The sequence below is a fragment of the Indicator indicator genome, chromosome 9 (assembly GCF_027791375.1).
Source record: "Indicator indicator isolate 239-I01 chromosome 9, UM_Iind_1.1, whole genome shotgun sequence".
Taxonomy (NCBI): Eukaryota; Metazoa; Chordata; class Aves; order Piciformes; family Indicatoridae; genus Indicator; species Indicator indicator.
Window position 1 is genome coordinate 670694 of NC_072018.1, and position 25365 is coordinate 696058.

The 25365-nt window shown below is 53.9% G+C and overlaps 1 protein-coding gene across 1 annotated transcript in view; it reads left to right on the forward strand.

The window, feature by feature from the left end:
- Positions 1-25365, forward strand: part of EHBP1 (EH domain binding protein 1) — a 273205-nt gene that overhangs the window by 63871 nt on the left and 183969 nt on the right. The window contains exons 4-5 of the mRNA XM_054383732.1: positions 22552-22733; positions 24446-24585. Of these exons, the coding sequence (XP_054239707.1) occupies positions 22552-22733; positions 24446-24585 (322 nt within the window). The remainder of the gene's footprint in view (positions 1-22551; positions 22734-24445; positions 24586-25365) is intronic.

Below are 25365 nucleotides of genomic sequence, written 5' to 3' on the forward strand. Positions count from 1 at the left end.
GGCTGAATTTAAACACCTCCAGGGATGGGGACTCCACCACCTCCCAGGGCAGCACATTCCCATGGCCAATCTCTTTCTGGGAAGAATTTCTTCCTCACATCCAGCCCAAACCTCCCCTGGTGCACCTTGAGACTCTCTCCTCTCCTTCTGATACTGCTTGCCTGGGAGAAAAGCCCAACCCCCACCTGGCTACAACCTCCCTTCAGGCAGTTGTAGAGAGCAATGAGGTCTGCCCTGAGCCTCCTCTTCTCCAGGCTAAACACCCCCAGCTCCCTCAGCCTCTCCTCACAGGGCTGTGCTCCAGACCCCTCCCCAGCCTTGCTGCCCTTCTCTGGACACCTTCCAGCATCTCAACATCTCTCTTGAATTGAGGAGCCCAGAACTGGACACAGCACTCAAGGTGTGGGCTGAGCAGTGCTGAGCACAGGGCAGGATGACTTCCCTGCTCCTGCTGGCCACACTCTTCCTGATGCAGGCCAGGATGCCATTGGCCTTCTTGGCCAGCTGGGCACACTGCTGGCTCCTGTTCAGCTGCTGTCACCCAGCACCCCCAGGTCCCTCTCTGCCTGACTGCTGTCCAGCCACTCTGTCCCCAGCCTGTAGCACTGCTTGGGGTTGTTGTGGCCAGTGTTTAGAACGTGGCACTCAGATGTGTTCAGCCTCATGGCAGTGTTGATAAGCTGCTCAGCAGACGAAGGTGATTCCGTTGGGCAGTTTCCATTTGTGCCTGCAGCTGTTTGCTGTGCTCCCCAGACCAGCACCTCCTCAGTGGACATCTGAGTGCCAGGTATTGGCCTCTTAAAACCACACACGCTGGCCAAAGGCGCCAGGCACAGCCTGTGTGACCCCCATTGCCCCAGTTTTGCTGCTTTACCAAAGGTGTTTTTCTCCCCTGGCTGCTTTCTGCCTGGCTCTGGGGTGTGAGTTGCTGCATCAGGTTGCTGTTGCTGGGCATTGCTGCTGCCCCAGCTGTGGTATTGTATCTGCTGGGGCTCACTGGTGGTGTGGCTCTGCGTTAGCTCCGTGTGCTGGCAGGAACTGGGTGCTGGGCAAAAGCCCAGGGGCAGACACACAAATCCAGGCTGGGCAGGGACTGGCTGGAGAGCAACCTTGAGGAGAGGGACTTGGGGGTGCTGGTGGATGAGAAGCTCAACCTGAGCTGTCAATGTGAACTTGCAGCCCAGAGAGCCAACCAGAGCCTGGGCTGCATCTGGAGAAGTGTGGCCAGCAGGGCCAGGGAGGGGATTCTCTCCCTCTGCTCAGCTCTGCTGAGACCCCACCTGGAGTACTGCATCCAGTTCTGGAGCAAGAGGGATTACAAGAGGGATATGGACATGCTGGAAGGTGTCCAGAGAAGGGCCACCAGGATGAGCAGAGGGCTGGAGCACCTCTCCTATGAGGACAGACTGAAAGAGTTGGGGCTGGAGAAGAGAAGGCTCCGAGGTGACCTTCTTGTGGCTTTTCAGTATCTGAAGGGGGCTCCAAGAAAGCTGGGGAGGGACTTTTTAGGATCTCAGGTAGTGACAGGACTGGGGGGAATGGAATAAAGCTGGAAGTGGGAAGATTCAGGCTGGAAGTGAGGAAGAAGTTCTTCCCCATGAGAGTGGTGAGAGCCTGGAATGGGTTGTCCAGGGAGGTGGTTGAGGCCCCATCCCTGGAGGTGTTTAAGGCCAGGCTGGATGAGGCTCTGGCCAGCCTGATCCTGTGTGAGGTGTCCCTGCCCATGGCAGGGGGGGTGGAACTGGATGAGCCTTGAGGTCCCTTCCAACCCCGACTGATTCTATGATTCTGTACTTTGTGCTCCAGCATCATTGGGATCAGATGCTCCAAAGTTTTTGCAGCTCCCTTAGCTGAGCCTATTGCTGTGAGATATTTTCTTTTGGGGGAAGGGGGGGGGGGGGTTGAAAAACATACTCCAAGCTGCCCCATGTTTACTAGAGTCAAGCAAGTGAAGTTTCCTTCTTTCATGCTGCTCTGAAAGAGAAAACTTCTGCTTGAGAGCTGGGAGAGCTCCAGTGTGGTTTGCTGAGAGCCCTGAGGTGCTTTGAGCCCTGAGGTGCTTTGATCCCTGAGTTTGTCTAGGAGTTTGAGGGTCAGGTTGGATCAACTTAATCACAGTGAGCTATGGAAGTGGCTTGTTTGGTTAAAATTCCAGTGCATGTGGAACCCCTTGATGGAGGTTTTGTGTCCCCTCCTGCAGCATGATGTCAATTAAACACCAAATCAGGCTAGGCAGCAGGAATTGTACCACAGCAAGTCACAACAAACCTTGTTCTGTGCTCTGGCTGGAAAGGGTATGAAGAAGTCAGCTCCCCAGCAGCTCTTAGATGGCTCTGGGATGCCTCCATGGATTTCACTGTCAAGCTTTTCAAAACCATTTTCTTCTCAGTGAAGATTTGAAATTGCTGTATATATAGAGAGATAGATACATATAAAAGGGACAGATGATTTTTTTAAACTTCTTGTCTTGATTTTATTTTATTTTTCCTTTTAGAAGTAACTCTGCTGCATTTTAGAACTGGCAGCCTTCAGACAAATCCTCATGTTTGTGTGGAGTGCATGTGGACTTTTTCTTTTACTGAAGCAAAGCTAATGGCTGTCAAGAAAACTTTGTTGTGAGCTGCCTGAGCTAGCTGGCCTCTCTGTGCCTTTAGAAAGCGGGTGCTGAAAAATAAATCCTGGTACTCAGGCTCAGTTAGGATTCTAACCTGGAGTTTCTCTTTCCAAGGCAACCCAAGTTCTAAGGTGCCTGTTCAGATTTGCAGCTGCCAGCCCCAGTCCCAGGCAGGTCTTGGCTGAGCACTGAGCCCTGCACTTGGCTTGCCTGAGCTTCTGCATTCCCCACCTGACTGAAGCAGAGGAGGGCCACAGAATTTGGTCTCTGCTGGTGAACCTGGGCAGGCAGTGGTAACTGCTGCACTGGAGCTTCATCTCTGGGCAGCTAACCACAACAGCTGGAGCCCTGGAGCAATGACAGGACAAGGGACACCCTGGGGCAAGCTGGAGCAGAGGAGGTGCCATGAGAACAGAATGGAAAACTTTGTCAGTGTGAGGCTGCTGGAGGCCTGGAGCAGGCTACCCAGAGAGGTTGTGGAGTCTCCTTCTCTGGAGCCTTTCCAAGCCCACCTGGATGTGTCCCTGTGTGCCCTGCCCTGGGTGCCCCTGCTCTGGCAGGGGGTTGGCCTGGATGATCTCCTGAGGTCCCTTGCAACCCCTGGCATTCTGTGATTGTGTGTCCCCTTGGTTCTGCTTAGGCTAGAGCTGGCTAGAGGCTGGTTTACAATTCTTACTCCTAGGGCATTATCATCTCAGATCTCTGCGTCTACTTTTAAGGTATGCCAATTGCTGTAATTAATTAAAGTGCTGCAGATGCTGCTGGTTAAGCCAATTTGAAGACCAGAGCATGAATTTCCAGTGATGTGAGCTAGCTAATGCTAATGCCTTAACGTGGTGGTGGCTCTTGGCAGCCAATTACCAGTGCAGAGAGCTGGAGCAGGGCTCTGCTTCACCCTCTCCGCCTCAGCTCCTTTTTGTGCCTTCTGCTGCTGAGCAATCTCTGCTTTCCTCCCTGCTGGGGATGAGGGGTGTCCACCTGACAGCTTTTGCTCTTAATAAGCTTAGTGGCAACAATCCAAGGCCTGGAGGTCACATGTACAATGTGCCTTTTAGTTGCAATTTCTGCCCCCCCCCCAGCTCAAGTGTTGCCTGAGCATCAGGCTCCCAGCAAGGCTGGCTGAATGCTGCTGCTGCTGCCTACCTGCCACCCAGGCACGATGCCTGCAGGCTTCTCCCGAGGGCTTTGTGGAGCAAGAAGCAGAATTCAATCTTCTCATGGTGTTTTGGGTCTGGTTTTCCATTGTTTTGGGTTTTTTTAGTTGGTTTGGTCTTTCTTTGTTTCTGTTTGGGGTTTTGGTTTGGTTTTTCTTTGTCTCTGGATATTCAGTTTGGTTTTTCATTCTTTCTGATTGGGTTTTTGGTTTGATTTTTCTTTCTGTTTGGGTTTTCATTTGGTTTTTCTTTGTCTCTGTTTGGATATTTGGTTTGATTTTTCTTTCTGTTTGGGTTTTTGGTTTGGTTTTTCTTTCTGTTTGGGTTTTCATTTGGTTTTTCTTTGTCTCTGGATATTTGCTTTGGTTTTTCTTTCTGTTTGGGTTTTTGGTTTGTTTTTTCTTTGGATATTTGGTTTGGGTTTTCTTTTTTTCTCTTTGGATATTTGGTTTGCTTTTTCTTTCTCTTTGGATATTTGGGTTGTTTTTTCTTTCTTTCTCTTTGGACATTCAGTTTGGTTTTTCTTTCTTTCTCTTTGGATATTTGGTTTGGTTTTTCTTTCTGTTTGGGTTTTTGGTTTAGTTTTTCTTTGGATATTTGGTTTGGTTTTTCTTTGTTTCTCTTTGGGTTTTTTGTTTGGATCTCCCCTCCCCCCCCCCATGCTTTTACCATGGACTATTTAGAAGTGTGGATGGATCAAATATTAAAATCAATTAGCACTGAGATTTATTCTTTGTTTTTCAGTTTCACAACTTAGGTGAACTTCACATCCAAGGAGGAGAAAAGAAAATACTTCCATGTGTGCTACTCTGTATTTCTTAACTTCTTCTGTTTGCTTTAGATGGCAACATGCAATGGTAATAAACCAGACAGTAGCAGTGGCTTTGCTTTTTGCACACAGGTGGACTTGTTTCTGGGGGAACTCTGGAAATGCTGACAGTGCTCAGGCCTCTAACACTCCAGGAATGTTCCTGTGTAGCTGAGATGTGGAATCATAGAATGTTAGGGGTTGGAAGGTGATCCAAAGATCATGAAATCCAGCAGCCACTTCAGTCTGCTCTGGGGAGACCTCACCTGCAAGGCTGTGTGCAGCTCTGGAGCCCTCAGCACAGGAAGGACCTGGACCTGATGGAGAGGGTCCAGAGGAGGCCAGGAAAATGCTCAGGGGGTTGGAGCAGCTCTGCTATGGGACAGGCTGAGGGAGCTGGGGGTGTTCAGCCTGCAGAAGAGAAGGCTTTGGGCAGACCTAATAGCAGCCTGCCAGTACCTGAAAGGGCTACAAGAAGGCTGCAGAGGGACTGTTCCCAAAGGCCTGCAGGGACAGGACCAGGGGCAGTGGCTTCAAACTAGAGCAGAGCAGATTGAGATTGGGTGTAAGGAACAAGTTCTGCAGCAGGAGGCTGCTGGAACACTGCAACAGGTTGCCCAGGGAGGTGGTTGAGGCCCCATGCCTGGAGATATTCAAGGGGAGGCTGGACAGGGCTCTGAGCAACCTGATCTAGTGGAGGATGTCCTTGCTGAGTGCAGGGGGTTGGACTGGATGAGCTTTGGAGGTCCCTTCCAACCCAAACCACTCTGTGCTTCTATGATTCTGTCTTATAAAAGACCAGGGAAAGCCTGAGTCTTTGAAGCTGGCATTTCACTTTGTGCCCCTTCTTTTTGTGAATCCTAATGTGTGCAAGTCTGACAATGTCAGTCTGTAGGTGTTACCCAGGGATGGGAAGATGTGTCCTGTGTGAGTGACAGCCTTGCTGTTGGGCTTGCCAGCACCTGGGTTTAGGCTGTGAAAGGTTTTTCTGTGTCACTGGAGTCAGCCATCTGATTGTGTCAGGGATTTCTGAGCAAGGCTGATAACCTGCTCAGCACCTGAGGAGTGGCTGAGCCTGGAGAAAATGAGGGCAGCCAAGGTCTTGTGCAAAATGGACACCAGGGCAGAATCACAGAAAGCATCCTGTTGGAAGAGGCCTCCAAGCTCATCCAGTCCAAGCCTCGAGCCAGCACTGCAGGGTCACCACCAAACCATGTCCCTAAGCACAGCTCCACTGTGTGTGCTGTACTTCGATGTCTCTGGCCCCATTCCAGAGTGGAAGACAAGACAAGAAGGGGCATGTGAGCATTTATTGCTTTGGCCTTCAGTGTGTTCTTGTGTGACCTGAAGCAAAGAAAAACAGAAATAAGCTTTTGGGGGAATCCTTGGGGGGAAAAAAAGCAAATCAATCTTTCTCTTCAACCATCCCCTGGGTGCAGGGGCAGGAAGCTGAATTCACCCAGGGTGGAGCAGGCAGAGGAACACACTGCCTGAAAATGCAACCTCCACGGAGCACTGAACCATCCCCCATGAACCCTCCCTCTAAGGAGGCTGGAGCTGCGGGGGGGGGGGACGGGGCTGGGCTCTTCTCACGTGCAACAGTGACAGGACAGGAGGAAACAGCCTCAGGTTGTGCCAAGGGAGGTTCAGGTTGGACAATAGGAACTATCTGTTCCCAGCAAGGGCTCTCAGGCACTGGCCCAGGGTGCCCAGGGAGGTGGTGGAGTCCCCAGCCCTGGAGGGGTTTCAGAGCTGTGTGGATGTGGTGCTGAGGGAGGTGGTGCAGTGGTGGTGGCTGTGCAGCAGTGGTGGGGTTGTGAGCTCTGGGTGAGGGCTTGGACTTGGTGATCTCAGAGGCTTCTTCCAACCTCAACAGTTCCATGGTTCTATGATTCTGTGATTCTTAGTTTGCTGCTGTCTAAGGAGCTGGGTTCTTGCTCCTTCCTCTGTGCTCCCCCCTTCATGCTGCTCTCCCTTCCCTGCACCACGGTGCAGCTGCCTTTGGAGAAGTCTCTCCCTGACCCAACCAAAGTGGGTTTTTTTCCTGGATGAGTTTTCTACTGGTCTGGTGAGAGGAACTGGGCTGTGAAAGAGGAGGCAGGGAAGTGCCAAGGCTGGTGCAAGGCAGGAGCCTGTGGCTGGAAAAGTGAGATGCAGGCAGGAGGTGGCTGGGGAGTCAGACACTACCTGCTCAGCTGCACCATGGGTGGGAGTTGTTACCTTGGGTCTGCTCTGAAGGAGGGCAGGGAGGTGAAATGGCCTTCCTGGGAGCCCTTCTGCTCTCATGCCCCCCACATGAGCTTCACACCTTGCCCTTCAGCACAGCTGATGGCCCTGGCTGCCTCCACTGGCTCCTTCTTGTCCTTCTACCTGCAGCATAGCACTGCTGGAGGGACCTTCGTCCACACAGGGTTTGGGTGCTCCAGATGGCTGCCAACTAAGAACCACATCCTGCCTGGGCAGCAGAGCCCTGCTGTCAGGGGCAGTCTGCTTGCATCAAAACAAGTGCTCACAGAATCACAGAAAGCATCCTGTTGGAGGAGCCCTCCAAGCTCATCCAGCCCAAGCCTCCAGCCAGCACTGCAGGGTCACCACCAAACCATGTCCCTAAGCACAGCTCCACAGGCTGCTGGAACACCCCCAGGGGTGGGGACTGCAGCACTGCCCTGGGCAGACCATTCCAAGCTCTGAGATCCCTTCCAGTGCAGAAATATTTCCTGAGCTCCAGCCTGAGCCTCCCCTGGCACACCTTGGAACCATTTCCTCTGCTCCTGTCTCTTGCCACCAAGGAGCAGAGGCTGTCCCCTCCTCACTCCAACCTCCCTTCAGGGAGCTGGAGAGAGCAATGAGGTCTCCCTCAGCCTCCTCTTCTCCAGCCTGCACACCCCCAGCTCCCTCAGCCCCTCCTCCATCCCAGGGGCTCCAGGCCCTTCTCCAGCCTCCCTGCCCTGCTCTGGACAGGCTCCAGCCCCTCAATGTCCTTCCTGCAGTGAGGGCCCAGAGCTGAGCACAGCACTCGAGCTGTGGCCTCCCCAGTGCTGAGCACAGGGGGATGGGCACCTCCTGGCCCTGCTGCCCACCCTGCTTCTGACCCAAGCCAGGAGGCCTTTGGCTTTCTTGGCCCCCTGGGCACTGCTGGCTGATAGTTAATGGATTGTCAACCAGAACCCCCAGGTCACTCTCAAGTCTTCTCCTCCCCTCCTGCCCTCCCATCCATCACTGCAGCATTTCAGGTGCCCCCCATGAAATTACTTCCTTCTGTGTGGAGCAGGAGCCATCCTCCCTAAACCCAGCTTGCATGGAGCTCCCCTGGTTTGGGCTGGTGGTGGCTTCATGTGCTGCTGGGACTCCCTGTCCTTGGTAGGCAGATGGACACTCCAAGTTCCTGCTTTGTTTTTAGTGATGCTCAGGAAAGACCCTGAACTTGTGTGACACAGAGGCATCAGAGAAGGCTTTGCTGAGGTCTGATACCTTTGATCTCTGTTGGAAGTCTGGAAAAGATTGAAACCACGTTGCCTGCCTGAGAGCTGGGGCTTGGGCAGTCCTGGTGGCCTGACTTCCTCCTACACCAATATTATCATTTGCTAATAGTTTTCCCCTGGGCTTCCCAAGCTCTGTAGCTGCATGGCTTTCTCTAAGCTGGCTTAATTACACCAGAGGGAGCCTTGCAGGTAAGGACCTTCCTGCACTGAAGTGTGAAGGGGGTTTGGTGTCACGGTGTTACACTGGAGATGGAGGGTTGAGGAGGCTTCTAGATCAGCATTTACCCACCTGGTATCCTGTGGTAGCTGGAGTCACTAAGCCCAGATCAGGACCAAATTCTCACTTACAGCTGGCTAGAGGTTTCCATGAGGCATCTCCACTACATCTTTCTTGTCGTTATATTTTATCATAGAATAATCAAACAGTAAATCTCTCCAAGCCCATCTCAGGTCTGACCCTCAGCCCAGCACCACCATGGCCATTAAACCATGTCCCAAAGTGTCATGTCCACATGTTTCTCCAGGGATGGAGACTCCACCACCTCCCTGGGCAGCCTCTGCCAATCCCTGACCACTCCTGCAGCAAAGAAACTTTTCCTGAACCTCCCCTGGTGCAACTTGAGGCCATTTCCTCTGCTCCTGTCACTAGGGAGCAGAGCCCAACCCCCACCTGGCTGCAGCCTCCTCTCAGGGAGCTGTAGAGAGCAATGAGGTCTCCCTCAGCCTCCTCTTCTCCACACTAAACACCCCCAGCTCCCTCAGCTGCTCCTCCCCAGCCCTCTTCTCCAGACCCTTCCCCACCTTCCTTGCCCTTCTCTGGACCCTCTCCAACCCCTCAGTGTCCTTCTTGCAGTGAGGGTCCCAAAGCTGCCCCCAGCACTCCAGCTGTGGCCTCCCCAGTGCTGAGTGCAGGAGGACAATCCCTGCCCTGCTCCTGCTGCCCACACCATTGCTGCTCCAGGCCAGGCTGCAATGGCAGAAGAATCCCACAGTTAGGATTTCCTGCCCATCCCTGTCTCTTGTTGTTTAATTTTGTGGATGATTTACAATGCAGAGTTTGGTGAAAGAAGTCAAACAGGGCAGAATCTGAGGATCCCTTTGTGTCATCTAAGATCAGTTGTTGCTGTTGGTTAAGACTGCAAGCAGCTTGCTTTGGGCCATCAAACTCTTGTTGGCCAGCACTTGTTGAGAAGAAGAAAGGCAAAAGAAAATAAAGGGGGAGGGGGAGGGGGAGGTTGGAAATCAAGTTTTTAGCAATTAAAAATCTGGACAAACTCGTTTGAGGCAAGGTTAGCCCCAGAACATGCATCTTTTGTCAGCATCTTTTTATCAACAGCAGAGTGTTTCATATTTAATCAACACCAAATGAAGTGCTTCCCTCCCATCAATGGAGCACAGATCAAGCCTCAGCCAAAGCAAAGAAAAGAATGAATGCTTTGTTAATCATCCAGAACTAATTTGTGCACACACAGAAGAAAAAGGAAAAATGAAATCTGGGTTTGACAAGAGCTTCTTTTTTTTTCTCAGTGTGGGTTTTGTTTTGGTTGTTTTTTTTTTTTTTCCCCAGAGAAGCAGCACAGGCAAAGGGAAGCTGGGATGGGACTGGGGAGTAGCAATGGGGAGCCAGGAGGGGTCTGCCTCTGGGACTTCTCCTTCTTGGTATTAGCATCATTGAGCTGAAAACAAAAGTAGGAGAAGGGAGGAGGTTTATAAAGGTGTTGGCAAGGTCACACACACACAGAATGCCATCAAGGCAGGGGTTGGAAGGGACCTCTGGAGAGAGGTGATAGAATTAGAGAAACATAGAATCAGTCAGGGTTGGAAGGGACCACAAGGCTCAGCCAGTTCCAACCCCCCTGCCATGGGCAGGGACACCTCACACAGGATCAGGCTGGCCAGAGCCTCATCCAGCCTGGCCTTAAACACCTCCAGGGGTGGAGCCTCAACCACCTGTGCAACCCATTCCAGGCTCTCACCACCCTCATGGGGAACAACTTCTTCCTAGCATCCAGCCTGAATCTCCCCACTTCCAGCTTTGCTCCAATCCCCCCACTCCTATCACTACCTGATATCCTAAAAAGTTCCTCCCCAGCTTTCTTGGAGCCCCCTTCAGATCCTGGAAAGCCACAAGAAGGTCACCTCAGAGCCTTCTCCCCTCCAGACTGAACAGCCCCAACTCTCTCCAAGCCTCCTGCCAAAGCAGGGTCACCCAGAGTCAGTCACACAGGAACACATCCAACTGGGTCTGGAATGCCTCCACAGATGGAGACTCCACAGCCTCTCTGGGCAGCCTCTCCCAGTGCTCTGGAGCCTCACAGGGAAGAATTTGTTCCTCCTGCTCCTGTGGCACCTCCTGGGTTCCAGTCTGTGTCCATTGCCGCTTGTGCTGTCCCTGGGCAGCACTGGGCAGAGCCTGGCTCCAGCCTCATGCCTTCAGCTCTTGCTGGGCATCAGTGCTGCAGCACAGGGGGATGGATTCTTGTCTGCCTTTGCCACATATTCATGAGTGCTGCAGGGACCTGCCACAGACATCTGTGACAAACCCAGCTAACAGATAATCCACAGTGAGGGAAATGTTAAATGCATTGCTTCTTTGCACAGGCAATATGATTGTGTTGCTCTAGTGACAGCGTGGTTCTGCTTGATGGGGCAGCTTCATTACAAGCCCCCTGTTTTCAGGCTATTGCAGCTTGGGAAGGAAGGAAAAAAAAACCACAGAAATAACCAAATCAGCCATTTGACTGGAATTTTCTATGCTTGTCAGCCTTGAGGTGAATTTTACTTCTAAGTGCAAAGTTAGAAGAAATCCATTTAGCAGTCAGCCTCCATTCAGAGGGCTGAGGTGGACTGGGAAAAGAAGTTGGGGCTGCTGCTTCCTGCAGAGCTTTGATGTTTTTGGGTGGCTTTGTGGGGGCCTGTGCTGGGGAAACTGGAGGTGTTTTGTTGTTTATCAAAAGAGGGGGAACACAAGCAAGTGCCCCTGCAGCCCAGGCTGTGTGTGCAGAGGGTGTGCCAGGTGAGGGGTGTGAGAGGTAAGGTGTCTGACATGTGCCAGCATGCCTCTGGCCTAGCCCCACACACATCTTCATTCTCAGCTGCCTCCCTTTCACCCTGGTTGTTCACCTCCCCTCTCCCCCTGCTTCTTCCTGCATCTCTCAGGGTCTGGTGGCTGCTCAGTGCTGTGGCATCAGCCAGCTCCATGTACTCAGCCTGCATTTTGCCTTCCTCTGCTCTGCAGGGGGCAGTGCTGCAGGCAGCAGCCAGCCCTGGCAAACCATCCTGCTCTTAGACCCCAGCCCCCAGGAGATTTGCCTCTTGGGAGGTGGCTCAGCCAGGTTCTGTCCCTGGTAGTGAGCTGCAGGTCAGGGTGAAGGAAATAGCAAGGAGATGGCATGGGCAAGGCAGCTGTATGAGAGGACACTCTCTTGGCTCCTCCAGAGGGAATGTTGGGCTTGGTGGCACAGCCATGGAGCTGTAAGAGTCAGGATGCTCCTACAGCAACTCCTCCAGGCTGGCAGCTGGGAAATCCACTCAGAGAGAGGGAAAAGTTTCTTCTCATCTCCAGCCTAAACTGTGCCTGGGGCAACTCAAGGCCATTTCCTCTCCTCCTATCACTTGTTCTTAAGGAGAAGAGACCAACCCCCACCTGGCCACAACCTCCTTTCAGGGGGCTGTAGAGAGCCAGAGGGTCTCCCCTTGGCCTCCTTTGCCTGTGATGCTTGCACACTGTGGGTACTTGCAGATAAATTCCACTTCTCCATGATCACAGAGTCACAGATTGCACTGGGTGGGGAGGGAGCCTCCAAGGGCATCTTGCCCAACCCCCCTGCACTCAGCAGGGACACCTCCAGCTAGAGCAGGCTGCACAGGGACACAGCCAGGCTGAGCTTGGATGGCTCCAGGGCTGGGGCCTCAAGCACAGCCCTGGGCAGCCTGTGCCAGTGTCTCACCACTCTCCTTGGGCACAACTTCCTCCTCAGCTCCAACCTCAAGCTGCCCTGCTCCACTCTCAAAGCCCTGCCCCAACCAGCAGGTGCAGGAACTTCTCTGCAGCCTGGGGGAGGTTTCCAGCTGTGTCCTGTCCTCTTGCTGTTGGTATTTTGGTGGGCTTGGCATAGGCTTAAAGGCAAGTTGGGAGCAAGAGGGAAGAGAGTGACAAACCCACAGTCATGAGCTTAGCAGTGGAGATGCTTTGGTGCTCCAGGAATGACTGGGACATTCCTTTTGAACTGCATCATGCTGCTCTGCTTTGGCCTTTTAGTCCAAACCTAAGCTGTCCTCAGGCTGGTAAAGAGTTTCCCCCAGGGCCCCTGTTTCTGACAAGGAGAGCAGGAGCTGTGTGAGCATCACTGCTCAGCACCCAGCCTCTGGGCATTAACTGGGAGCAGTGGGGACAGCCCTCAGGCTGTGCTGCCATCCAGCCAGAGCTGGCCAGGCTGGAGAGCTGGGTGGGGGGAAATGGAATGAAATCCAGCAAGGGCAAGGGCAGAGTCTCGGAGCTAGGAAGGAACAACCCCAGGGATCAGGACAGGCTGGGGACTGATTGGAGAGCAGCACAGGGGAAAGGGACCTGGGGATCCTGGTGGATAGAAGGATGCCCAGGAGTCAATAAGGTGCCCTGGAGGGCAAGAAGGCCAAAGGCAGCCTGAGATGGATTAGAAGGACTATGGTGAGTAGGTCCAGAGAGGTTCTCCTGCCCCTCTGCTCTGCCCTGCTGAGGCCACATCTGGAATATTGTGTCCTGTTCTGGGCACCTCAGGTCAAGAAGGACCTCAGGGAGCTGCTTGAGAGAGTCCAGCACAGAGCCCCAGAGCTGCTGCAGGCAGTGGAACATCTCCCTGGGAGGCCAGGCTGAGGGAGCTCTGGGGCTTGGAGCAGAGGAGCCTGAGGGCTGCCCTCATTGCTGGGGAGAAAGCTGTGCAGGGCTGGAGCCAGGCTCTGCTCAGGGATGGCCAAGGACAGCACAAGGGGCACTGGGGGCAAGCTGGAGCAGAGGAGGTGCCACAGGAGGGAAGAGAAGGTAAAACTTTGTCAGTGTGAGGCTGCTGGAGGCCTGGAGCAGGCTGCCCAGAGAGGTTGTGGAGTCTCCTTCTCTGGAGCCTTTCCAAGCCCACCTGGCTGTGTTCCTGTGTGCCCTGCCCTGGGTGCCCTGCTCTGGCAGGGGGCTTGGAGTGGATGATCTGTGGAGGTCCCTTCCAGCCCCTAGCACTCTGTGGTTCTACTGTTAATATGATATCCAACTGCCATTCAGTGTTCACTGCTGAGCCTGCAGGGTTGTTTCAGCTCCATCTTTTTGATGTCAAAGATTTTGTGTCTTTGTCTTGAAGTGCCACCAAGAGAGACTCAGGAAATTCAGAGCCTGGACTGGAGAGTGAGAAGCAGCTGTGAGGAGCAAAGAGGCTTTTCCCACCTGAGGCCCACAGGAAATGGTCCCTCCTGAGCTGCACAGGCTGGAGAGCTGGCTGAGGAGGAACCTCAGGGGATTCCCCAAGGGCAGGGGGCATGAGGGGCTCACACTATTCCAGGTGTGGCCTCCCCAGAGGGGGCAGTCTCATCCCTGGAGCTGCTGGTGGAAGCCAGGATACCATTGGCTTCCTTGGCCACCTGAGCCCACTGCTAGCTCCTGTGCAGTCAGCACCCCCAGGTCTTTCTCCAGCCTGTCAGGCTGCCTGGGGCTGGTGCCCAGGTGCCATGTGGGTGTCTTTGAGGGTGCCTTGCAGCTAAACCAAGGACATTACCCTCGTGAAGCATCCTGTACCACATGGCTCTGCCTCTAGTGTGAGGTGTCCCTGCCCATGGAAGGGGGGTTGGAACTAGATGATCCTTGTGGTCCCTTCCAACCCTGACTGATTCTATGATTCCATGATTCTCTCAGGAGGACAGGGCTCACCCTGAGTATCACCAATCTCTGTCTCCATCATCATCATCATTGCAGCTGCTTCAGCCTTTCTGTAGTTTCTCCTTCCTCCCCAGCCCTCATGCCTACAGCTTGGACTTTGCTGGTGGTGTGCAGAATTGTTTCAAAGATGAGATTCTCCACCCCCATGCATCCTAATTGCTAATCATCTTCTTGGAGACCTTCAGCCATCCTTTGCTTTTCAAACAGGTTTTGCAGCCCAGGTGGTGCTGCCTGCATCCGGTCCCCCCTGACTTTAACTGACATAGCTTCTAATTTGCTCTCTCCAGTTGAGAGAGCTCCCCTAGCTTGTCTATTTTAGCATTTAATTGCTCTATCCTCTCCCAAATTAAATTCTGTAGTGATCCATTTTGCTCTGCCAGTGAAGCAGTGATCTTCCCATCTAAGCAAGGGGGTGCTTGCAGCTCAGCCAGTGGGGCTGGCATCCAGCATGGGGAGAGGGACAGCTTCCCCCTTTCCTCTGCTGGTGGGGTGGTGGGAATTGTGCCAGAGGACACCTTTCCCCCTAAACATTCTCTCTGAAGCTAGAGGAAGGCAAAATCCTCAGCACTTGTTCCTCTCAATGGGTTTGTGCAGCTAGAAAATATTGCTGTGATTGTTTTATTCTCTGGGGTGCAGTGGAATTGCTCCTCGTGAAACTCTGCTCACCTCTGGGGGCTCTGCAGAGCTTCACAGAACAGGTCAGGTTGGAACCAGAGGGGTAGGGGTTGGAAGGGACCTCCCAAGGTCATCCAGTCCAACCCCTCTGCAAAGCAGCATCACCCAGGGCAGGTCACACAGGTGGGGTTGGAAAGTCTTCAGAGAGGAGACTCCACAACCTCTCTGGCAGCCTGCTCCAGGCCTCCAGCAGCCTCACACCAAAGAAGTTTCTCCTCATGTTGAGGTGGAGCCTCCTGGGGTCCAGCTTGGCCCTGTTGTGCCTTGTCCTGTCCCTGGGCACCACCAAACAGAGCCTGGAACCTTCCTCCTGACCCCCAGCCCTCAGCTACTGATAGACATTGATCAAATCCCTCTCAGCCTTCTCCTCTCCAGACTAAACACCCCCAGGGCTCTCAGCCTTTCTTCACAGCAGAGATGTTCAAGTTCCCAAATCATCCCCACAGCTCTGTTGGACTCTCTCCAGCAGGTCTCTGTCTCTCTTGACCTGGGGACCCCCAAACTGGACACAGCATTCCAGGTGTGGTCTCAGCAGGGCAGAGCAGAGGGGCAGCAGAACCTCCCCAGCCCTGCTGGCCACACTTTTCTTGCTGCCCCCCAGGCTCCCCTTGGCCCTGTTGGCCACCAGGGCACATTGCTGTCCCATGCAGAACTTGCTGCCCACCAGCACTCCAAGGTCTTTCTCAATGGAGCTGCTTCCCAGCAGGATCATCCCTAGTCTGCCCTGGTGCCTGCTGCTGTTCCTTCCCAGCTGCAGGACTCTGCACTTGTCCTTACTGATCTTCAAGAGGTTCCCTCTGCACAGCTCTCAGCCTGTCCAGCTCTCACTGGATGGCAGCACAGCCTGAGGGGGGTCAGCCACCCCTCCCAGTGTGGTGTCATCAGTGACCCTGCTCAGGGTCCACACCATTGAGGAAGAAATTGACCAAAAGAGGACCCAGTACTGATCCCTGGAGGAAGGCACCTTACAGATCATCTGGTTCCAACCCCTCTGAGCAGTCCCTTCAAAAGGCAGCTTCTAAAAACAGAGCATCCTGGCCAGGATCAGCACTGGTGTGAGCAGCAGGACGAAGGCTGGGTCCCCCTGCACTCAGCCCTGGGGAGGGTACACCTTGAGTGCTGGGTTTTGCTTTGCCTTTGTGTCCCCTACAAGGCCTCCCCGAGGGACCTCCTCAGGACGTTGTCTGCCTCTTGTAGCATGAAGCTTAACAGGTGAGGCATCCCTGAGCTGTTGGGAGCTACAGAAAGAAATCAGCACAGGTTGGAAGGGACCTCAGAGCTCATCTACTCCAACCCCTGCCATGGCCAGGGACACCTCTCAGCTAGACTCAGCTGCTCAAGGCCTCTGCCAGCCTGGCCTTCAACACCCCCAGGGAGGAGGCAGCCACAGCCTCCCTGGGCAACCTGTGCCAGAGTCTCACCACCCTCACCCTGAAGAACTTCTCCCTCAGCTCCAGTCTGACCCTGCTCTGCCTCAGCTTCAAACCATTCCCCCTTGGCCTGGCTCCAGACACCCTCAGGAAAAGTCCCTCTGCAGCCTTCCTGCAGGATCCCTTCAGCTATTGCAAGGCAGCTCTGAGGTCCCCCTGGAGCCTTCTCCTCTCCAGGCTGCACCCCCCCAGCTCCCTCAGCCTGGCCTCACAGCAGAGCTGCTCCAGCCCTTGGAGCATCTTTGTGGCCTCCTCTGGCCCTCTCCAGCAGCTCTGTGTCCTTCTTCTGCTGGGGACACCAGAGCTGGAGGCAGGATTGGAGGTGAGGTCTGAGCAGAGCAGAGCCAAGGGGCAGATTCCCCTCTGCTGCCCTGCTGCCCACACTCCTCTGGCTGCAGCCCAGCACAGAGCTGCCTGCTGGGCTGCAGGAGGGCACTGCTGGCTCCTGGGGAGCTGCTCAGCACCCAGCACCCCCAAGACTCTTTCTTCAGGGCTGCAAGCAGACACCCATGACCGTCTTTAGTTCCATCTAAGATCTTTTTCTCACTGGTGGAGATCTGCTTGACCTGTTTTGGTGTTCTTTAATTGGAGAAGAGGAGCTGATGACAACAATCTCATTGCTAAGATGCTCTGCTGTGACCCCACCTGGAGCTCTGTGTCCAGTTCTGAAGCCTCTGTTCCAGGAAGGCTCTGGAGGGGCTGGAAGGTGTCCAGAGAAGGGCCATGAGGATGAGCAGAGGGCTGGAGCTGCTCTGCTCTGGAGACAGCCTGAGAGAGTTGGGGTTGTGCAGGCTGGAGAGGAGAAGGCTCCCAGGAGACCTCGTTGTGGTCTTCCAGGATCTGAAGGGGACTCCAAGGAAGCTGGGGAGGGACTTTTTGAGGATGTCAGGGAGTGATAGGACTGGGGGGGCGTGGAGCAAAAGTAGAAGTGGGGAGATAGAGATTGGATGTGAGGAAGAAGTTGTTCCCCATGAGGGTGGTGAGAGCCTGGCAGAGGTTGCCCAGGGAGGTGGTGGAAGCCTCATCCCTGGAGGTTTTTGCAGCCAGGCTGGATGTGGCTGTGAGCAACCTGCTGGAGTGTGAGGTGTCCCTGCCCATGGCAGGGGTTTGGAACTGGCTGAGCCTTGAGGTCCCTGACAGTTCTGTTATTCCCATTACTTCTTTAAGCAATGAAGAAAAGCAGCATTTTTGTCTTTAAGAAAGATTAATTGTGCAAAGTTGGACTAATGCACAACTGAAGAGTCCTTCTCCTCATGTGAAGCTGCTGACTGCAATTTCAGGAAGGACAGCTCTGGGACCAGGATGGAGATCTTTAAAACAGCTAAGAGAGACTTGATGGAGAAGGGAAGGCTGAGGGGAGACCCTCTGGCTCTCAACAGCTCCCTGAAGTGAGGTTTGAGCCAGGTGGGGGTTGGTCTCTTCATTAACAAATGATAGGAGGAGAGGAAATGGCCTCAAGATGGCCCAGGATAGGTTAAGGTTGGAGATGAGAAGAAACTTCTTCCCTGAAAGGGTTCTCAAAGCCTGGCAGAGGCTGCCCAGGGAGGTGGTTGAATGCCCATCCCTGGAGGTGTTTGCAAGAGGCAGAGCTGTGGTGCTGAGGGCCATGGTTTGGCTCCTGCCTTGGCAGAGTTAGAGATTGGTTGGTCTGGGTGAGCTGAAAGAGCTTTTCCAACCCAAATGATTCAGTGGCTTCATGGTTGAGTTTATCTCCAAGCATAAACTCATCTGACCTGAGTGCAAGAAGAGTCAACCCAAAGTGTGGCAAATGCAGCCCTTGGCTGGAATGCTGTCACACAGAGTCGCTCAGAATGCTCTGGGCTGGAAGGGACCTCCAAAGCTCCTCCAGTCCAACCCCCTGCACTCAGCAGGGACATCTTCCACTAGATCAGGTTGCCCACAGCCCTGTCCAGCCTCACCTTGAATATCTCCAGGCATGAGGCCTCAACCACCTCCCTGGGCAACCTGTTGCAGTGTTCCAGCAGCCTCCTGCTGCAGAACTTGTTCCCAACTTGTTTTCTTTTGCTTGGCTGCAGGGGAGAGCATATTCAGGTTAGAATGATGCAGCTGCAGGACAAGTTAGATGGGAAGCTACCTGGACAGATCACCTGCTTCAGCCTTTGCTGGCAGGGTGCCTAGATGAGCTTATCACAGCATGAAAACTTCCCCTTATGGGGGACTCTACCATGTCCCTGGAGTGGTTACTCCTGCACTCAGCACTGGGGAGGCCACAGCTGGAGTGCTGGGGCCAGTTTTGGGACAATCACTGCAAGAAGGACATTGAGGGCTGGAGAGGGTGCAGAGAAGGGCAAGGAAGGTGGGGAAGGGTCTGGAGAAGAGGGCTGGGGAGGAGCAGCTGAGGGAGCTGGGGGTGTTTGGTGTGGAGAAGAGGAGGCCTCATTGCTCTCTACAGCTCCCTGAGAGGAGGCTGCAGCCAGGTGGGGGTTGGGCTCTGCTCCCTTGGAACAAGTGACAGGAGGAGAGGAAATGACCTGAAATTGTGCCAGGGGAGGGTTAGTTTTCAGATGAGGAAAAGCTTCTTTGCTGCAGGAGTGGTCAGGGGTTAGCAGAGGCTGCCCAGGGAGGTGGTGGAGTCCCCATCCCTGGAGGTGTTCCAGAAACCTGTGGCCATGGCACTTGGGGCCATGGTTTGGTGGCCATGGTGGTGTTGGGTGGATGGTTGGACTTCATGGTTTTGGAGGGCTTTTCCAACCCAAACAGTTCTGTGTTTCCATCATAGTAACAGTGTCTTTGTCTGCTCTACAGATCAGCACTGCTGCTCTGCAGCCATTTCATAGGATCACAGAATCACAGATTCATAGAATCACAGAATGGGTTGGGTCAGAAGGGACCTCCAAAGTTCATCCAGTTCAACCCCTCTGCAGTCATCAGGGACATCCTCCACTAGATCAGGTTGCTCACAGCCCTGTCCAGCCTCACCTTGAATATCCCTTGGGGCCATGGTTTAGTGGCCATGGTGGTGTTGAGGGTTGGACTGGATGATCTCAGAGGGCTTCTCCAACCTGAATGATTCTATGGGAAAAAACAAACCAGAAAAGGAGAAGAGTTTCAAGCAAAGTTTCTTTCAGTTTACCTTGAGCAGCATTTTTAGAGCAGTGTTAAATGTTGAGACTTTAGCTTTGTGAAACAAATCCTTGTTAAGATGCAAGTTACTTCTGCACATTTCTGTACAAGCTGGAACCCAGGAGGTTGCACTTGAATGTGGGAGGAAACTTTCTTGGTGTGAGGGCTGGGGGTCAAGAGGCAGGGGACAGGGACAGGCTCTGCTCAGTTGTACCCTGGGATAGACAAGGGGCAGTGGATGGAAACTGCAGCACAGGAGGTTCCACCTCAACAGGAGGAGGAACTTCTTCCCTGGGAGGGTCCCAGAGGCCTGGAGCAGGCTGCCCAGAGAGGTTGTGGAGTCTCCTTCTCTGGGGACTTTCCAAAGCCCACCTGGATGTGTTCCTGTGTGACCTGCCCTGGGTGACTGTGCTCTGGCAGGGGGTTTGGGCTGGATGATCTCCAGAGGTCCTTTCCAACCCCTGGAGGTCCAGCCTGGAGCACACCCAGAAGGAGCTGTTGGGTGTCTCCTGCTGCTTCATGCCCAGCACCGCGGTGCCGCCGGCTGCAGGTGTGATGTGTGGCACTGTCTGGGTATCCTCCAGGTAGGGCAGCAGAGCAGCTCCTTGCTGTTCAGATCTGTGCCACAGTTGGAGCTCCCTCCTCACACAGGCTCACAGGATGTGAGGGGTTGGAAGGGACCTCCGGAGATCTTCCAGTCCAAGCCCCATGCCAGAGCAGGACCAGAGAATCCAGCACAGGGCACACAGGAACACATCCAGACAGGGCTGGGAAGGCTCCAGAGAAGGAGACTCCACAACCTCTCTGGGCAGCCTGCTCCAGGCCTCTGGGACCCTCCCAGGGAAGAAGTTCCTCCTCCTGTTGAGGTGGAACCTCCTGTGCTGCAGTTTCCATCCCTTGCCCCTTGGCCTATCCCAGAGCACAACTGAGCAGAGCCTGTCCCTGTCCCCTCCCTCCTGACCCCCAGCCCTCAGCTATTGATAGACATTGATCAGATCCCTCTCAGCCTTCTCCTCTCCACACTAAATACCCCCAGGGCTCTCAGCCTCTCCTCCCCAGGCAGTGCTCCAGGCCCTTCAGCATCCTTGCAGCCCTCCCTTAGACTCTCTCCAGCAGATCCCTGTCCCTCCTGAACTGGGGAGCCCAGAGCTGGATGCAATATTCCAGGGGAGGTCTCAGCAGGGCAGAGGAGAGGGGGAGGAGAACCTCCCTGGCTCTGCTGGCCACACTCCATTTTCCACCTTGTCACAACCTTGGACCTTAGTCTTGGCTATGTGAGTGGTAGTGCCAGGGACAGGAGTGCCGGGGACAGGGATGCTGGAGAACAGGAGCAGAGGGGGCAGGAGCAGAGGGGGCAGGGATGCTGGGGAACAGGAGCAGAGGGGGCAGGAGCAGAGGGGGCAGGGATGCTGGGGAACAGGAGCAGAGGGGGCAGGAGCAGAGGGGGCAGGGATGCTGGGGAACAGGAGCAGAGGGGGCAGGAGCACAGGGGACAGGGATGCTGGGGAACAGGAGCAGAGGGGACAGGAGCAGAGCGGGCAGCAGCGCAGGCATTGTTTGGTGCAGCCCCATCTGCTGTGCTTGCTTCAGCTGAGGCCATTTGCATATGGTGAAGTATTTCTTGTGAGAGGCCTCTAAATCCTTCTGGAGTGTTTGCTGCATTTGTGCAATTCATTCCCGAGGTAGCTCCATGCACTGCTAGTTCTGGAGAATATTGCTGTGCATAATCTGCCAGATAAGGGCAGTTGGTGAGACAAGGTAATTCTTTGGGGGTGGCATGTTACAGCCTGGCTCCTTCTCTCAAGTGCTTGGAGAAAGGATGCTTGAATGTCCTGATTGAATTAGTGTCCTTTGTTCACCAGCCACAGGAGGATGTAGGCTGCTTGGGAGGCTGTTCTTCAGAAGAGAGAGAGGAGAGCTTTGCTCTGGTTTCCTTTTGTGATACTGCACACAATCCTTGCTTTGCTGCAGCTGCTGTTAGGTGCAGTAAGATTCTTTGGGGAGTTTGAGTTTCATCTGTCTGGATTCTGAAACTCTGAGCACCATGTTCACCTTGAGACAGGCTTTTGAAATGGTCACACTTGCTGTGTCCCTGTGCAGCCTGCTCTAGCTGGAGGTGTCCCTGCTGAGTGCAGAGCGGGTTGGACAAGATGCCCTTGGAGGCTCCCTTCCAACACAATGCAACCTGTGAAGCTGTGAGGGTACAGCTGAAGCTTTTGTCTTGCTCTTTTCTTGCTTTTCTCTGTGTTTTTTTTAACCCCTCACAAAATGTTGATCAGTATTTTTGGAAGCCATCAGCCTTAGCCTCAGAGCCCTGCCACACAGCCTAAGGGAGACCACCCAGAACACCTTCTGACATTGTGCAGACACTGGGGATGCCACACCTGGAGTGCTGGGCTCAGTTTTGGGACAATCACTGCAAGAAGGACATTGAGGGGCTGGAGAGGGTGCAGAGAAGGGCAAGGAAGGTGGGGATGGGTCTGGAGAAGAGGTCTGGGGAAGAGCAGCTGAGGGAGCTGGGGGTGTTTGGTGTGGAGAAGAGGAGGCTGAGGGGAGACCTCATTGCTCTCTGCAGCTCCCTGAGAGGAGGCTGGAGCCAGGTGGGGGCTGGGCTGTGCTCTCTAGGAACAAGTGACAGCAGGAGAGGAAATGACCTTGAGTCACTCCAGGGGGGGTTCAGGTTGGAGATCATTCACTGAATGGGCAGAGGCTGCCCGGGGAGCTGGTTGAATGCCCATCCCTGGAGGTGTTTCAGAGAGGCAGAGCTGTGGTGCTGAGAGCCATGGCTCAGCCCCAGCCTTGGCAGAGTTGTAGAATGGTTGGAATGGAGGATGTGGAAGGGCTTTTCCAACCCAGATGATTCTGTGATTGCAGATGTGCAGCACTGAACACAGAGAACAGTTCAAAGTGTTGCTTTGATGGCCTCGTAGCACTCCCAGGATCAGAGAATCACAGAAGAGTGCTAGAGGTTGGGAGGGACTGCTGAGAGAAAGAAACACAGAACTGGAACCCCTGGCTTCCAGAGGCTGGAACCCCTGGGCTTAGGGCTATCAAAGCCTGGACAAAACTATTCAGAAGGAGTGGAGAGAGCTTCCTGCTTGCCAAGTGGATGTGTGGTGTGGCTGCTGGCACAAGCAGAAGCCATGAGCCCCTGCAATCTCCTCTGGCAGAGCACTGCTCACAGCAGCCAACCTTTGGGGTTCATTGCACTGAGCAAACCTTCAAACACCAGCTATAGCTGCGGGGCCCAGACTGGGAGAGGGCTTTCTGCCTTGAGCAAGGGCCAGAGCAATCCCTGATGCCTGGGTGCTTGAAGAAAAAGCTCTGCAGATGTGCAGAGGGTGGGCTCTGCTTTGTTTCCTGACATCTCGTTTTCCCTCCCTTCTGTTTCTCCTTTGCTTTCAGGAATCTCCCTCGGGCCGCAGGAAAGCTCTGGCCACCAGCAGCATCAACATGAAGCAGTATGCCAGCCCGATGCCCACCCAGACAGATGTCAGGCTGAAATTCAAGCCCTTGTCTAAGAAAGTGGTGTCTGCCACCCTGCAGTTCTCCTTGTCCTGCATTTTCCTGAGGGAAGGCAAAGCGACGTAAGTGGTTGGGTGGTTTGGTTTTCCTTGTCCTGGGTACCCTGCTCTGAGCTGCTTTCCACAGAACCCTTGGCCTGAAGAGCTCTTTCCAGATGGAGTGGCACAACTGGAGAAGAACCTTCAGCAACCCTCCCACACAGTTCCTGAGCTGACTGAAACTCCCTTCTTACTCTGGTTTTAGTCTCATGTTCACAGGCTCACAGGAGGTTAGGGGTTGGAAGGGACCTCTGGAGATCTTCCAGTCCCAGCCCCCTGCCAGAGCAGGACCAGAGAATCCAGCACAGGGCACACAGGAACACATCCAGACAGGGCTGGGAAGGCTCCAGAGAAGGAGACTCCACAACCTCTCTGGGCAGCCTGCTCCAGGCCTCTGGGACCCTCCCAGGGAAGAAGTTCCTCCTCCTGTGGAGGTGGAACCTCCTGTGCTGCAGTTTCCATCCATTGCCCCTTGGCCTATCCCAGGGCACAACTGAGCAGAGCCTGTCCCTGTCCCCTCCCTCCTGACCCCCAGCCCTCAGCTATTGATAGACATTGATCAGATCCCTCTCAGCCTTCTCCTCGCCACACTAAACACCCCCAGGGCTCTCAGCCTCTCCTCCCCAGGCAGTGCTCCAGGCCCTTCAGCATCCTTGCAGCCCTCCCTTGCACTCTCTCCAGCAGATCCCTGTCCCTCCTGACCTGGGGAGCCCAGAGCTGGATGCAATATTCCAGGGGAAGTCTCAGTAGGGCAGAGGAGAGGGGGAGGAGAACCTCCCTGGCTCTGCTGGCCACACTCCTCTGAATGCAGCCCAGGCTCCCCTTGGCCTTCTTGGCCTTCAGCAACCAAGAGTATTTTCCCTATCATTAATACATCTGAAATGACAGCAGCTTAAAAACTTCTGCAGGCCTGGGATCACCACAGCAGATGTTGGTGTCCATCTGTGGCTTTCTCCTGCAGACTGCAAGGGAAATGAGAGTGCTGAGACACTGGCACAGGTTGGGCAGGTGGGAGGTGTCCCTGCCCATGGCAGGGGTTTGGAACTGGATGATCTTGAAGGTCCCTTCCAACCCATTCTGTGGTGGTCTTAAGCTCATCCAGTTCCAACCCCCCTCCCACCAGCCCAGCTTGCTCAAGCCCTCATCCAGCCTGGCCTTGAACACCTCCAGGGAAGAGGCAGCCACAGCCTCCCTGGGCAACCTGTGCCAGAGTCTCACCACCCTCACAGTCAAGAATTCCTTCCTCATCTCCAGTCTCAATCTGCCCTCCTCAAGCTTCAATCCGTTCCCTCCTGTCCTGTCACTCCCAGCCCTTGTCAAAGTCCCTGACCAAGCTTTGCCAGCTTTATCAAAGAGCTGATGAAGGTTTGCCAGCATCTCTGGGCTGCTCTAGGATCTGAAGTCCCTAATAGTGGTGGGGCTATGAGCTCTGGGTGAGCAGCTGGGCTTGCTGATCTCAAAGCTCTCTTCCAACCTCCACAGGTCTACCACTCTGTGACTGTCAGTGGCAGGCAGCATTGGGTTTACCCTTTAGGCTTTTATCAGCTGAAAACCTTCCCTCCAGAAAGTAATAACCATGAGTTGATTCATTTTGTTCTTTCCCTGTATTCAAGATCAGATCTGAGCTCAGAGACCTCCCTGAAGAAAAAGAAGGGCAGAAGAATATGGGAAGTGTTTTTAATGATGTTCTGCTGCTGTGCTGCCTTCTCATGTCTGCTTTGAACTGTGCTCTTTAGGGATGAAGACATGCAAAGCCTGGCTAGCTTGATGAGTATGAAACAAGCTGATATTGGGAATCTGGATGATTTTGAGGAAGACAATGAAGAAGATGAAGAAAACAGAGTGAACCAAGAAGAAAAGGCTGCAAAAATCACAGGTTGGTTTTGCCACAGGGATGGTAAAATCCAGCCCCTTTGCTAGCTGCCAGCTGTGTCTTGTGGATTGTAGCTGTCTGCTCTCTTTGTGTTCCCCTTGAGGAAAATCCAAACCAAAGCCACGTTTGGAGGAGTTTGATTGAAGAGGAACCCAGCCCTGACTCAACCAAGTTTAGTGTCAGTGGATTTCAGAGCACTGCTTTGCACAGGTGTCCTGTTCCCATGAGGGGCTGCCCTCAGGAGGTGGCACTTCAGGAGAGCAAAGGACCAGTGTGAGCAGAGGAGGCAAACAATGGGTGGCAGGGGTTGGGGAGCAAGGAAAAGTGGAATAATGAAGGAACTTTGTAGGGATGACTGCACAAGGGTGGCATGGGGGGCAGGGAGGGTGTGCTGAGCTTCTGCATGGCAACTGCAGGTAACACACTGCTTGCCTTTTGGGTTGGGGGAGTCTCCTGGGAGTGAAGTCAGGGCTGGAAAGGAATTGGAGAAGAAGGATGTTTGAAGGGAGAGAGGATCTAGCCATGCTTGAATGGCTGAGGGAAATGATCAGCCTGTCCACAGCAGCTGAACTCCTGGGTGCAAGTCACAGCAGGCTGGGAAGATGTTGACTTGTTGGCAGAGATCATTGTGTACCACTGCTCCAGATGGGTCCTGGAAGAACTCTTCATGCTACAGAACTGGGAAAAGACAAATAAACTCCTGGTGCCAGCCCTGGAGCTGCCAGTGTCCATTGCAAATGTCTGTTGGAATACAGGGATCATCTTTGGATCTTCTGTGGAAGG